The following is a 16,011-nucleotide window of genomic DNA, read 5'->3' as shown; positions in this document are numbered from 1 at the left end:
TGATATTATTATGTCTGTATATGCATGCACCCGACACGGTATACGACCGTAGCCCCTAGGGTGCACTTAAGAAAGGGACAGCGATATGGCTGTCTCTTTCCCTCGGCCGCTGATTGGTCGGACATTCCCACTGTCGGGGATGCACGCACAGCGGTCGGGTATATATAGAGCCCACTTTAGTACATTAAATCAGTTCTGTGTTTACTGCCGAAACTTGTTTCGTTTCTCAGCCAGCCTGAACCGCTTCGAAACGTTTCGGAATGCCCTTTTCAGAGCTATTGAGATTGATTTGTCGGTCTAGTGCTTTGTTCTTCCCGGCTCGCTTCTAGTCACCTCCGTCCGTACCCAGCTTGGCTGGTACAACGGGGCTGTCTAGAACAGCCATACTCAACCTGCGGGAAGAGGATGGTCGTTGTCGAGTCAACATCAGATCTGGTATAAGAGTGTTGCTACTGCACACGCTAGATTTATTCCCAAAAAACAAACATTTGACAGACAAATATGCGCGCTATTATTATTCTGTTTTGGTAATATTTTTATAAATTTCAAATGGTTTTCCAAAAAAACGGGGGTGGTGGGTTTCATGATATTTTTTGTCATACCAGTATAGTGTTGCGGCCCGCGTAGCTTTACAAATATATGTATGCGGCCCGAGGAAAAAAAAGGTTTAGTATCATTGGTCTAGAACGTCACCCCTTACAACAGTGGCAAGTTCGGTTAGACTCCGGGAGAATTATAATTATATAATGATAGATCATGCTTTTATGTATGATGTTTTAATCCTTTGACTATGCATTGCCTCAAATTTTTACAGGTCATGGAGCATTTCGAGAATACCTCTTCCGTTTTAAAACTAGACAAAACTCTACTTGTGAATGTGATGAGACGTCATCGCAAGATGTTGCTCATTTAGTGTGAGTATGTCCAATTTTTGAAAAAGAAGGATTTAAATTGGAACAGAATGTGCCAAAGAAGAGGTATGCAGTTGACAAAAATTTACGATTCAATAGGGCATAAAGATCTATCAGATTTAGTGGTGCCTTATTTAGAAAATATGACGAGACAAATAAAACAAATGAATGAGCTATGAGACAAATCTTGATTGATATAAGATATTTAATCCATTGTGTCTATGGTATTGTTTTTAGGGATCAGCCTTATTAATTTACTATGGACTATACACATCTAACTAACTAACTAAACATCACGCCGCTTCCCCGCAGGGGTAGGCAGAGAGAATAGAGCGCCACCCCACTCTGTCCTTGCAAACATTCTTCGCCTCTTCCACGTTCATGCATCTCCTCATACATACCCGCCGATTGTTACGACTCCTAACCTGACCACTTTCATGTATTTGGCATACCTGATCGTGCCATGTTTTTCTCGGTATTCCTCTGCTTCTTTTCCCGCTAACATTCGCCTTATAAATTTTTTTTACCGTTCTTTCCTCACTCATTCGTTCTACGTGTCCAAACCATCTCAACACACCTTTCTTAATTTTGTCGATAATGCTTATCTCAGCTTTGCATTCCTTCCTTATTTCACTATTCGCACATCTATCATACATCGTTTTGTCGCACATTCTTCTGAGAGATCGCATTTCGACTACATTCAGTCTACTTTCATCCTTCTTTTGCCAACTCCATGTTTCACTTCCATACATTAGAGTTGGTACCAGGACTCCGTTGTGCACGGTAGTGCAACTGGTAAGTTTAGCTTCCGCTGATAGGTTTTTATTTGCTATAACTGATTTCAGTGCACCATTCACTTTGTTCCCAGCATTCACTCTCCTTTCTATGTCTTTATCAATCTTTCCATCCCTAGAAAACATACTACCCAAATACACGAAATCATCCACCTGTTCCAAAATCTCTCCGTTTACCAATATTTCACATTCAGATCTGCATTCTTCTCTTTCAAAAACCATAATCTTGGAAATCTATACACATCCACTATCATATTTAAGACATATAAACTAAATATACTATAAATCCTTGAACATAATAGGAAAGGAGAATTGCCTAAAGCAACTACATTTTGTTTTTTTTTTTAATTTAAAAAAAACCTTTCATAAATTTTAATGAAGCTTTTATTTGGAAAAAAAATAGTTTTTTTTTTACTTTCGATAATGAAATAATGAATTTTTTATTGTAAAGCTTAAATAAATAAAAAATTTCAGTTTTTCTTCAAAAATGTTTTTATTGAATGCCCATCTAGTATATATTTGGTTTTCAATATGAAATATTAAAACATTTTTGACATCTCAACATAGATAGGGATTGAAATAAGTATACACATTTACCATATTAAATTCATCAAATTTTTTATTATTAGATTAAAACCAATATTTTTAGCTTTTCCACTTTTTTATTTGACCAGCGACCGGGTTTCGTCGTTACCGACATCATCAGACTGGTTTTCAAATAAAAAAGTGGAAAAGCTAAAAATATTGGTTTTAATCTAATAATAAATTAAAAATGCAATTCCATCACGAAGTGTCAGTGGATAATATAAATCTATTAAATTCATCAAAGATTACAATACTTCAATACGTTTTTATAAAATAAAAATATATTTACACAAATTTCATATTAATCTGCAGTGCTCACAAATGTCTGCGACCCCAGGGCAACCAGTAAAACCATTTATGAATAACCCATGTAGCGAGTGCTTTTGCCAAGAATTTTCACTCATAATTCAATGAAATTGTGGTACAGTAGAACCCCGGAAATCCAAACTCCGGATATGTGAAATCACGAGAAATTTAAACAAGATTTTGCCATTGGGAATTCGTCCCATGAAAAATTAATTTGAATGTTTACAAAAATTAGTTTATAGTATGTAAATTCATTGCACGCTATGGAAATCACCCATCTACTTGAGCGTAGTGTTTAGCGCATTGGGCAACGGTCCCAAGTTGGATTCCATACAAATATTCATTTATATCGGACCATTACCCAAAGTGCAGAACTGATGGACTCTATCAATTTGCGAAATTAATGCTATCAATCGTCTAACCACGCACACGAACTGCTAGGACTGTCCCAATGCCGATGATAAACTCAGCACACTAAGGAAATCATCCATCTACTTGGGCGTAGTGATTAGCGCATCGGGCAACCCTGCTAAAGGTGCCTAGTTCGATTCTGTTCATTGATGGACTCCCCTTCACGGAATTAACGCTATCAATCGTCTAACCCCTTGCGCGAACTGCTAGGACTGTCCCGACGCCAGTTGGATGAGGGAGTCCAGCGAGATGGGCTGGAAGGTTCTGCCGAGGTCGGCGGAGTACATGAGCACGTTGCGCAGCACGTAGCAGTGCAGCGCGGCGCCCACGCGCAGCACGGGGCGGCCCTCACGCGTGCGCTGCGTGGGCACCAGCGCCACGCCCCGCTCCGCGCAGCGCGCCGCCACCAGCTCCGAGAAGGTGAGCGCGGGCGCGCACTGCTCGGGCGCGCGCGGCGGGGGCGCGGGGCCCGGCGCGGGGGCCGGCGCGCGCGGCGGGGGCGGCGCGCCCCCCGCACCCCCCACCCCGCCCGGCTCCAACGAGCGGTTCATCATGTCCAGCGCCTTGCGGAAAGTCTCGGAGAACTCCACCTCGCGGTGTAGCTCGCTCGAGAACAAGCTCTGCAAATGAAATAAACATAAATAATTGTATCATGAAGACAAGGAACTGATCACGGAATACTCGCAGAGATTCACTACAGAAGCTCTAAAGCTCAACCTTCTCCTCTCGGTGAATAATTGTATGATTTGGGATATGCGCTTAGAGGATAAAGGTACAAGCTACTGCTACTGATAATCAAAGGTATGATGGAGGGTTGAAGATGTGTCGGAAAAAGGCGCATCTCCTGGCTCCATAATATACACGAGTGGACAGGAGTACAGAGCGTCGAGGAGCTGTTTCAGACTGCCCAAAATAGGGACACTTTCTGTCCTTCACTATTTTTATCTTGTATGAAAAAGAAATATCCAACTGTGGAATGGTTGGTTGTGTGCGTGTGGGGGAGAGAGATAGAGAGAGGGAGACTCACCTTCCAGGCGCTGTAGTGGCGGATGAGATGGGAGTGCGGGGGGCGCCGGTTGAGCCAGGCGGCGAGGGCCTGCAGCCAGCGCGGCAGCAGGGCGCGCCCCGCGGCCGCCGCCAGCGCGCGCGGCCCCAACAGCTCCTGCCAGCTGGCGCACCAGCCCCAGCTCTCTGCAAGGCATCACACATTACCGGGTGACCACACAAGTAAAATTTTCAAAATCTATACAAATGAACTGTTACATGTTATTATAATATACAATCTATACAATGAACGATTACACTTCAAAACTAGACGTTTTACAAACCAAACTTACAAATCACATCGTTTTTCTAAACAAATTGGACGTTATAATGTATTTTATAAAAAGGTTAGAATTTAATAATATATATTCATATTCTACATAAACCGTGAGTATGAATTTTATTCTTAACATATTGTTTGCGGGTAACCGCTTACCCAATTCCAATCTGTACAATGTTTTTTTAACGTCTCTCGCCCTATACCGAAAGTAAGCAAATAGAACGCTTGTAAGCGCTTTCCGCTCTCTACCAGCAGTACGAGTTAGGGACTCACCCTGGGGGGCCGCGTCGGGCTCCACGGACATGGCGCGCATGGCGGCCTCCAGCTTGGGCGTGATATGCAGCGCGGCAAAGGCGGGCAGCGCCGCGGCCCAGGGCGCCAGCCAGGGCCGCAGCAGAGCGCGCGCCGAGCCGTCGGCCGGGTGCCACGCCTGCAGCGCGCGCCCCAGCTGCGCGCGCAGACCCGGGTACACACTCTCCTCCAGCAGCTCCTCTGCACACACACACACACACGTACATACTACTATCATTTGTACATTATGACATATTATGAAGTAGTATTTTCCTCTTAACCTGTTAACTGAACAGGACGTATAAATACGTCAAACATTAACAATATCCAGTACAGGTAGGACATATGAATACGTCCTTGAAATATATGTTGCGCCCTGGAATGGACGGAACCTGTTACCTTTTCAAACAACAAAGGTAATTAGTCATCCATACATGTCTCGACATAAATTATTTTCCATTTATTTTTAATTAATATTTTACTTAGTAAATACCACTATTTCTTAAAATCCACTGTGACACGTGTTTTGATGCATTCCGCATCATTTTCAAATACCGTAAAATGCATCGAAACACGTGTCACAGTGGATTTTAAGAAATAGTGGTATTTACTGAGTAAAACATTAATTAAAAATGGATAGATTTAACCACAAAGTGACTGCCGAATCAATTAATGAAATTTTTTTTATTTTCCATTTGTTTGTAATTTTGTATTTTCCTTTGTGATTTATATATAAATAAATGAAAAACTAAATATATCATAGTCTTTTCATTTATTTTAAGCATAAATTAAATATATGAAATTACGTCCACCGGGCGTGACGTACTGACACGTCCTAGTGAAAGAGTTTGCGCCAGTTGTGTTTTCATTATGTTCCGTAATTAAAAAGTAAACTCCCCGGGGTTAACAGGTTAAAGGCACCTTCACCGATGTGAAAAAAGAGGTACGGTTGAGCAGGGATACCGCCCTCCCAATTGGCGTTCCCACCGGCAGATTGGTTCTATCGATCGGATGACAGAACAACCTAACCTCCCGGAAACCTGAGGTAGTTATTTATATTAGTATCGGGCATAGGTGAGTGAGTGTGCGTGTACCTGCGTAGAGGTGCCAGGGCAGCACCCAGTGGTGCAGGGGCAGCGTGTCCACGGTGGGGTCCCAGGCGGCAGCGGCGGCGGCCAGGCGTGGCAGAAGCGCGCGCCGCAGCAGGGCTCCGCGCTCGGCCTCGGGGGCCACCTCGCGCCACGCCTGGACCAGCGCCAGCATGGGGCCCGGCGAGCGCACCTCCCACTCCCTGACAACAGAAACCGCACTATTGCAAATGCACAAAGGATGCCCTACCGCTATACTTTAACAAATGTTTAAAAATACAGTGAAACCCCTATTTTATGTTTTTTAAGGGACTGAAGAAAAAAACCTAAATGAAGGGAAAATGTAAATGCGAGGTATTTATTAAAAATATATATATTTTTTTGTGAAAATCATGTACAGTGGAACCCCTGATGACGAGCATAATTCATTTATATATATTTATATAGCATAAAACATTTTTGCGGTGTTTGAAAATGATGCGGAATGCATCGAAACACATGTCACAGTAGATTTTAAGAAATAGTGGTATTTACTAAGTAAAACATCAATTAAAAAATAATAATTTTTTGTTTAGACACATTCACAAGTGAACGTCGTGAAAAAGTGACTTGCCCTTTCTCTGAAACTGGTTATGCAAAATGTCCCTAGTTATGGTTGTTATGCAAATTACTCGTTATGAAAGGTTCCACTGTACTTTGCTCCATTTGGAGTTGAATGCATAAGAATAAAGGAGTCTCACTGAGCGGCGGCGATTATCTGGGTGAGCCAGGGCTGCCAGAAGAGCTCCTGCAGCGCCTGCGCGGAGAGCAGCGGGGCCCAGAGCGCCAGCAGCGGCAGCGGCGCCCCCGGCTCGCGCAGCGGCTGCCACGCCGCCAGCGCGCCCCCCAGCAGCGCGCCCAGCGCCGGCCCGCTCACCGCGCTGCTGCCCAGCCCCAGGCACGAGTACTCCACGGGGTAGGCCCTCTGCAAGCAAAGAAGGTTAGCTCAGCTTATTTACTATCTCGGCATTCACTTCATGTGAGACACGATTCAATTATAAATAAAACAATAAAATTCTCCCTCTTTTTCTCCTTCTTATTCCTCATTACTGAGGGTCGTGACCCTTGTGGAAGCAATGACTCTTCTCCAGTTATCCCTTGACTGCGCTGCACGTAGCGCTCCGACCACCGAGGTGCCTGCAGCTGCCTTAATTTGATCGCTCCATTATGTGAGGGATCTTCCTCTCCCTCCCCTCCAGACTACCGATCATAACCACTCGTTCCAGGCTATCCTCGTTGCCACGCACAACGTGTCCAAAGAACTGGAGAATCCATCGTCTACAGATATTCTAGCTGTCCATGGAATTCGTAGCATGCGCCTCCAACACCACATTTCGAATGCGTCAATTTTTCTCCTTTCTGCTGCTTTTATGGTCCATGTTTCAGCAGCATAAAGAAAAATGTAGTGGACCAAGCTCCCGACAAGCTTTATCTTGGTGTTGTTACTCACACCCCGGTCTGTCCAGATTTTGTCTAGCTTATACATGGCACTCTACAGCATTCTATGACATTGTATCGCCGTCGCCAAAAGTGTCATGTCTAAGCTAGATATATCAAAATTATCCATGTTTTATTTCACGAGTTTTCTTTGACTACGTCTTTACGATGAGAGTACAAACGTTGTTTTAAGTAAAATGTGATGGGTAAAACAGAAAAATAATCTGTAGTAAGGTTTTAGTGTTTTAATAGAACCACAGATGGCAGTACAAGTGCCATTTTAGAAATAAATGTAACCGGGCTTTGGTTATGCGTTTTGGTTTGGTTTGGGCAGCTGTTCATACTGTACGCCCATACTTTTTTGGGGAAAGTTTTGTTTGGATGACCATGTACGACCATACTCCCGGACAGTTTAACAAAAGATTATGTGAAAAATCCCTGATACATATATTTCTAAATTATAAATGAAACACTCGTTTTTACCACTTGAGTATTACATATATTGTTACAAAAATTTTTCGAAGCTACAGATGCTTCCATCTACAGGTTTGAAGATAAAACACTTCTGCTGCATTCTACTACCGTATTTGTCTTCTTCTTCAACCCTTATTTACACCCCAATGGTGCATAGGGCACTGCATCATATAATTGCAGTGTTATCTTGATCATTAATACATAAGAAAAGGTGATCAGCCCTCCGGATCTGGTACTGTGTATTTTCTCATGTATTAATGATCAGTCCAGGAATAAATATTACAGTGAATAAATCACTTTATTTCTTCTTCCATGTTCGCTCCCTAGGTGGAGCATATGGCCAACAGGAGTCGTCTCCAAGTCACTCTGTCACGCGCCATCTCCTTGGCTTCCTTCCAGGTCAGTCCGGCGTCTCGATGTTCCGCTGAGTATAGTCGGTGAATGGTCGTCAGCGGCCTTCCGGGGCGCCGGAATCCTCGGGGTTGGAAGAAGAGACATGAGGGGTTGATGACTTTATTTACCCTTTATGAATCGAACTGGGGACCTCCAGAATAGTAACGGAGCATGCTGACCATTACACTACGGAGGCGGACATTAGTACCTTTTAATCAAAATGAGACGGTGATCCGAATATCCCTTGTTGAAAGGTTTTCTTCAAAAGACAAAGGGATAGATATGTTGAGATTTCAAAATGTAAAAATACATTTTTAATTATTGTTTTGGCACTCACTTTGTGGTAAGACATGATGAAATTATAAAAGAAAAACACTTGTTTTTTATCACTTGATTTTATTTTATTATAACGACTAGTTTCGGAAGCTATGCTTCCATCTTCAGGTCTAAATATAAACTATATTTATATTATATTTAGACCTGAAGATGGAAGCATAGCTTCCAAAACTAGTCGTTGTAATAAAATAAACTCAAGTGGTAAAAAACAAGTGTTTTTCTTTTACAATTAAAAATACCTTATTATTTATTTTGACCCTCCCCCCTGGGAATCGAACCCTGGACCTCTGGCATTACTGCATTATGATTACAATTCAATTTGCTTGGGGACTTATGGCCACCGCCACCCACCTGCAAGGTGCTGAACACTTTGTACGCGTCGTCCAGAGACAGGTCCGGCTTCTGCAGCAGCTCCACCTGGCCCAGGATGTCCTCCATCATGCTGATCTCCTGCTCCCCCTCCCTCAGGGACTCCTGCAGCGCGCGCCGGTCCCTCTCCAGCACCACCTGGCGGTCCTCCGCCGTCTGACCCTCGCCGGAACATTCTATGATGTCCTAGAAGAGGGAAAAAATTCTATTTTATTCTATATTTACCTTTCACTTCTTCTTCTTCCTGGTTCCATCCCAACTTATCATCTTTGTAGACTGCTGGGGTCAGCTCTCCTCGTCCTCAAGTTGTAGGCCCTCCTGTCATGGACAACGTCACCTAGACCATGTCTTCGAACCATGTTTTCTATTTGCAACATCCATGAATTTTTTGGTCTTCTTCTAGCTATCTTTCGAGGAAGATCCATTTCTATATTTAGCTTTCAATGTTAGGCTTTTATTTGCTATAATTGATTTCTTCTTCTTTCTTCACCTTCAAACCCTCATCCGCATCCAATGGTGCATAGGGCACTGCATCATATAAACGCAGTGTTATTTTCAAAGGAGGAAAGGTGATCAGCCCTCCGCTTCAGGTACCAGTCCAGGGTAATATTGAATAAATATTAGAGTGAAAAAATCGGTATATTTATTTGACCCTTTCCTTTGGAATCTAACTCGGGACCTCCAGTGCAGTAGCCAAGCTTGCTGACCATTACACTATGGATGCGGACATAACTGGTTTCAGTGCACCATTCACCCTGTTCTCAGAATTCCCTCTCCTTTCTATATCTTTTTCGATCTTTCAAAATATATGAAATCATCAACCTGTTTTCCATAATTTCCCCATTTACCAATACTTTCAGATCTACATTCATCTCTTTCAAAGACCATACCTTTGGATTTGCAAACAATTCATTAGCAAATCACTTTCCTTGCACACATTTTACACTTTTGTCACCAACACCTGCAGGTCTTCTCTGCTATTGGCAAGAAGAACAGCATCGTCAGCATACAAAAGGCAACAGACATTGTTCATACTACCTGCAACCTTTCAGTTTTTTCATGCAATTATCCATGTACAGATCAAACGGTGACATTACACATCCATGTTTAACACCTTTAGAGATATTAAACCAGGATGAAAATGAGCCCTCGTACAAGGCTGCAATGCCTTGTACAAGTTTATTGTTTACTCCCATACTCAGATAATACCTTCCACAGTTTTGTTATCAGTTGTTCGTCAGTATACAAAAGGGAACAGACAGTCAATTGGGGAACCTAAGAAGACTTAGGGCGTTTGTCCACTACACGGAATTACACGAAATGTTACCGTCCGGCACGTCAGTTAGCATTTTAAAACGACGATTGGCTTGGATTTGTATGTGCTTTTGTCCATATTTTTTCGGATCAGTGCGTGAACACGTTGCACGTAAATTTGATCACGCTAAACTGTCGTATTCGCTTTCATTTTGCGTCATTTGTCGCCGAACGGTCGAATTCCGGGTAGTGGATAATCGCCCATACAGTAAGAAAATCATATTTTTAGGCGGGTCTCAATTATGCGAATATAATCCAGGATTTGGACCTTCACGACACGAACAGAAGAAGTAATGGAGGAGTGATGTGATGAGTGGAGATTACCTGCTCGCACATGTTGACCAGCAGGTTGAGGTTGTGCAGCAGTTCGGGCAGAGCGAGGTGCGGACACTCTCGGCGGGGCACGTCCTCGTAGCGTGGCGCCGCCGCGCGCAGCGCGTGGTACCCGCTCAGCACGCGTTTCTCCGGCCCGCGCATGTCTATCACGGGCACGCGCGCCAACGCCGCACTGCAAACAATACATAACACATTCAAAATATTTTTAACCTTTCTGTGAGTATGGGCGTAAATGAATGTCGGTGCGAATTTTCCTCAAATGAGTATTGACGTTAATGAACATCGACATCTGTCTGTCAGTTGGCATGATGTAACTTGAATAGCAATGATATCTGTGGATATTTTGTATGTAATTTTGTTATAAAATAAAACCTAGAGATGGTGAGTTTTATTTTTTGTATGTAATTTTGTTATAAAATAAAACCTAGAGATGGTGAGTTTTATTTTTTGTATGTAATTTTGTTATAAAATAAAACCTAGAGATGGTGAGTTTTATTTTTTGTATGTAATTTTGTTATAAAATAAAACCTAGAGATGGTGAGTTTTATTTTTTGTATGTAATTTTGTTATAAAATAAAACCTAGAGATGGTGAGTTTTATTTTTTGTATGTAATTTTGTTATAAAATAAAACCTAGAGATGGTGAGTTTTATTTTTTTAATATTTTTGCATAATTTCTTTCTTCATAATACATAGATTTTGTGATATTTTTTTCATGTAAAAATAACCCACTCACTCCCTAGAGAAAGTCGGACATCAATTATTGTACTCCCGGAAAGGCTAATTGATTAAATTACTCCCTTTACTCTCTCATCATTATATATCCGTATATATTACATCCACCTCCGTAGTGTAGTGGTCAGCGCGTTTGGCTACCGTGCTGGAGGTCATCCTCATCTATGTTAAGGTGTCAAAAAATAATGTCTATTAACCTTTAGTCGCCCAGTGGTCCTTTACGGGAGTGCGGATTTGCGTTGTTCAATGCCCACCGGTCCCATACAGGACCGACGATTGTGATGCATTTCACCGATTTATGACAATAGTATTCAAAATATGAATATTAGCTAACGTAAATAATGTCTTTGAGATACTGATACATCATTTTATTTTTGGTCCTGATAAATATTTTAGTCATGATGCTTAATATTAGTGTTTATGCCTGCATTACAAGGTTGACTCTTGGGAGATGTGTAATATTAGTGTTTATGCCTGCATTACAAGGTTGACTCTTGGGAGATGTGTAATATTAGTGTTTATACCTGCATTACAAGGTTGACTCTTGGGAGATGTGTAATATTAGTGTTTATACCTGCATTACAAGGTTGACTCTTGGGAGATGTGTAATATTAGTGTTTATGCCTGCATTACAAGGTTGACTCTTGGGAGATGTGTAATATTAGTGTTTATACCTGCATTACAAGGTTGACTCTTGGGAGATGTGTAATATTAGTGTTTATACCTGCATTACAAGGTTGACTCTTGGGAGATGTGTAATATTAGTGTTTATACCTGCATTACAAGGTTGACTCTTGGGAGATGTATAATATTAGTGTTTATACCTGCATTACAAGGTTGACTCTTGGGAGATGTGTAATATTAGTGTTTATACCTGCATTACAAGGTTGACTCTTGGGAGATGTATAATATTAGTGTTTATACCTGCATTACAAGGTTGACTCTTGGGAGATGTGTAATATTAGTGTTTATACCTGCATTACAAGGTTGACTCTTGGGAGATGTATAATATTAGTGTTTATACCTGCATTACAAGGTTGACTCTTGGGAGATGTGTAATATTAGTGTTTATACCTGCATTACAAGGTTGACTCTTGGGAGATGTGTAATATTAGTGTTTATACCTGCATTACAAGGTTGACTCTTGGGAGATGTATAATATTAGTGTTTATACCTGCATTACAAGGTTGACTCTTGGGAGATGTGTAATATTAGTGTTTATACCTGCATTACAAGGTTGACTCTTGGGAGATGTATAATATTAGTGTTTATACCTGCATTACAAGGTTGACTCTTGGGAGATGTGTAATATTAGTGTTTATACCTGCATTACAAGGTTGACTCTTGGGAGATGTGTAATATTAGTGTTTATGCCTGCATTACAAGGTTGACTCTTGGGAGATGTGTAATATTAGTGTTTATGCCTGCATTACAAGGTTGACTCTTGGGAGATGTGTAATATTAGTGTTTATACCTGCATTACAAGGTTGACTCTCAAGAGAAATGCGTTGTATTTTATTAGGCAGACTGTAATAAAACAAAGCTGCTTTATTACGGTCCTCTTAATAAAGCACACAATCTACACTATGGTCACTTTTTCGTCGTCTTCTAAACTGGACGGTTATAATCGCTTTAGTAATCGGTTAAGATTGAGTATTTTAATTTTTTTATGTTTTTATTGTTTAACTTCAATGTGTAATTATGTAAAAAAAAAATAAAAAGCGCTATCAAAATGTAGATTGTTTATAATTTATAATTTAAAAAAAACCCTTATCCACACCCTAATGGTGCATAGGGCACTGCTTCATATAAACGCAGTGTCATCTTGATCGTTTACACATGAAGGAAAGGTGATCAGCCCTCCGCTTCAGGTACCAGTCCAGGGTAATATTGAATAAATTTTACAGTGAAAAATCACTTATATTTATTTGACCCCTTCTGGGAATCCAACCCGGGACCTCCAGAACGGTAGCCGAGCGTGCTGACCATTACACTACGGAGGCGGACAAGATGTTTATAATTTACTAGGCTTTATTCGTAATTTTTCACATTTCAATGTGAAAAATTACAAATAAAGCTTTGTAAATTATAAATAATCTTTTATTTTGACAATGCTTTTTATTTAACCTAAACAGGACGACTAATTTCAGAGATTTATAAAAGCTACTCGTAGGTAGCAAGTCACGGGAATATTTCACAAAAATGGTTGGGCAGGGCGCCACCGTTATTGCACGCGCCGCATGAGCGTCTAAAGGTTAATTAGATTACTATACCTGTACTGTTGGGTAATATATCCAAAATAAAACAAGGTTTTTGTTGGATTGAATTCTACATTTATTTATGCATATCTCATACAAAAACCTTGTTTTATTTTGGATATATTACCCAACAATTCAATATGGAATTCTACCAACTGTCTGCAGTTACAATAAATACTATACCTATGTTGGGTGTGCGTGGAGGACACCGGCCGGCCCTCCTGTATGACGTCCACGGCGTCGCGGTAGAAGTAGCGCTGCTTCTGCGACTTCTTCCACTGGTGGGACTTCTCCTCGCCCTCCCCGCTCCTGCCCTTCCCCCCCGCCTCCCCGCCGACCTCCACCGCCTCCTTGCCTTTCTTCATCTTCACCTGCAACACCCACGTTTACTTGCCAAACTTGCCACTTACCGCTGCATTAACAATAAAGCTACTACTACTACCATCATGCCGTTTCTCCACAGGATGGAACGCCACACTCTTCTGTCCTGACATACACTCCTCGCCTCCTTCACATCCATACATCTAGTCATACATGCCCTCCGATTACGCAGACTTTTAACACCGCTAGATTTTAGGTTCTGATTGATCTGATCGTGCCGAGTGTTTTTCGGTCGTCCTCGTTCTGTTTTCCCTCTCACATTTACCACATATATTTTCTTAGTCATTCTCTCGTTATCCATTCGCTCCACATGTCCATACCACCGCAAAGAACTCTTCCTAATCTTTTCAATTATTTCTCGTTCAGCCTTACATTCCTTTCTTATATCTTTGTTTTTAATTCTGTCATACAATGATTTTCCACACATTCGTCTGAGGCAATTTGAACAATAAAGCAATTTGAGAAATTTCATTAATTGACTCTGCAGTCACTTTGTGGTGAAATCTATCCTTTATTGATTTAAGTTTTACCTATTGAATAGCACTATTTCTCCAAATCTATTGTGACACGTGTTTCAATGCATTCCGCATCATTTTCAAACACCATATGTGAAGCTAATTCTAGATTTAAGAGTCGGGTCCTTGGGACGTTGAAGGTTGAAGAGGGGGTAGGAGCTGTTTCTTATTTTCATATATTTATCTAGTTTTTATTATTTTTTTTTTTTATTTCTTATCTGTCGGAACATAGACAATAGGTGGAAGGGGGATTTACAAACACCGTATTTGAAATAATGTTTGAAAATGAGGCGGAATTCATCGAAACACGTGTCACAATGGATTTTAAGAAATAGTGGTATTTACTGAGTAAAACATAAATTACAAATTGATGAATGTTTACGATTCCATTATACTTTTTTTGACACTCTTCAAGCAATTTTTTTTATTAACACTTTATATTTTTTTGTTAATAAACTTTTATCTCTCCCAGTTTTAGCACCAAAGATGAAGGAGAAAAACTGATATCCTTTAGGATGTAACGTAAACCTTGTACATTATACAGGCAAAAAATAATGCAACTCTCACTTTGCATAATACATCTCTTCTTTTCCTCTGTACCTTTATCTGCATACAATCGTGCTTAGGGTACTGCATTGTATAAAATCATCCCCGTTACACAATGAGATAAATCTTATGTTTGCACTCATTTTCGCATTGCTGGAATGAGGAATGTTTGAAAAAATATTACACAATTAAATGGTCTGCAATTGCGGAAAATGAAACCTAACATGTGTCGGATTATGGTCCTGTGGTTAGTGTCGCGGACTCTTGAGTCAAAGTTTCTCAGTTAGAACCCACTCTTTCTCAATTTGATACCTATTTCTAACAATGAGCCGCCTAGGCTCACAGAAAAAGTATGAAATTTAAGTATATAACACAAATACTCTTTTTTAATTAAAAAATAATAATAATAATAAAAACATAAATACCTCTGGTCCATAGGCTCCGATAGCGCCCCGCCCTTTTCTCAAACTGGCCGTTATCGGAGCGGACATCCCCTGCAGAGACTTGCCCAGTCCTTTACCGGGCTGGTACCCCATCTGAAAAAACAATCAACCGTTTCATACAAACATTTTATATTGGCATACGACTTTTACAAGAAACAGTAATTTGACTAAATTTTAACCAATATTATAGGTGTCTCAACTTGAGATGAAATGGTTTTTATATTATGGAAGTCGGAACATGCCAGGGGTACGACCTGGCATTTGGCTGGCTTAAGTGATCACTTAATACATTTATGTGAATATTATTTATGTGAACATTACTATTCTACCCATTATTGAATATCTTCTCCTTCAAACCCTTATCCGCGCCACAATGGTGCACAGGGCACTGTATCATATAAACGCAGTGTTACCTTGACTGCTAACACATGAAGGAAAGGTGATCAGCCCTCCGCTTCAGGAACCAGTCCAGTATTGAATAAATATTAGATTGAAAAATCACTTATATTTATTTGACCCTCCCCTGGGAATCGAACCCGGAACCTCCAGTATGGTAGCTGTGCGTGCTGACCATCACACCGCGGAGGTGTATCGAATATACATACCAAATTAATATTTGAAAGAACCCAAATATAAATAGGAGTACCTGTAGGAGTAGCTTGGCCCCGATCCCTTTAGTGTGCCTCTCCCAGTTCCCAACCCCGCCGGCTATCTGCGCGGGCGGCG

The 16,011-nt window shown here is 41.0% G+C and overlaps 1 protein-coding gene across 1 annotated transcript; it reads right to left on the bottom strand.

The window, feature by feature from the left end:
- Positions 1 to 2,212: 2,212 nt before the first annotated feature.
- On the bottom strand, positions 2,213 to 16,006 carry LOC148301036 (septin-interacting protein 1-like; the record flags this gene model as incomplete). The annotated part of the gene is made up of 10 exons (XM_088273894.1): positions 2,213 to 3,627; positions 4,035 to 4,198; positions 4,605 to 4,823; positions 5,717 to 5,913; positions 6,451 to 6,674; positions 8,741 to 8,944; positions 10,397 to 10,580; positions 13,584 to 13,771; positions 15,268 to 15,378; positions 15,932 to 16,006. Coding segments are annotated over 10 exons (1,980 nt in total), but the record flags the coding sequence as incomplete, so codon positions are not given.
- Between the last annotated feature and the right edge of the window lie 5 nt (positions 16,007 to 16,011).

The sequence above is a fragment of the Brachycentrus maculatus genome, unplaced genomic scaffold (genome assembly GCF_059751285.1).
Source record: "Brachycentrus maculatus isolate JH-2025_06_01 unplaced genomic scaffold, ASM5975128v1 h1tg000619l, whole genome shotgun sequence".
Taxonomy (NCBI): domain Eukaryota; kingdom Metazoa; phylum Arthropoda; class Insecta; order Trichoptera; family Brachycentridae; genus Brachycentrus; species Brachycentrus maculatus.
Note: the sequence above shows the minus strand (reverse complement) of the source record. Positions and strands in the feature narration are given on the sequence as shown.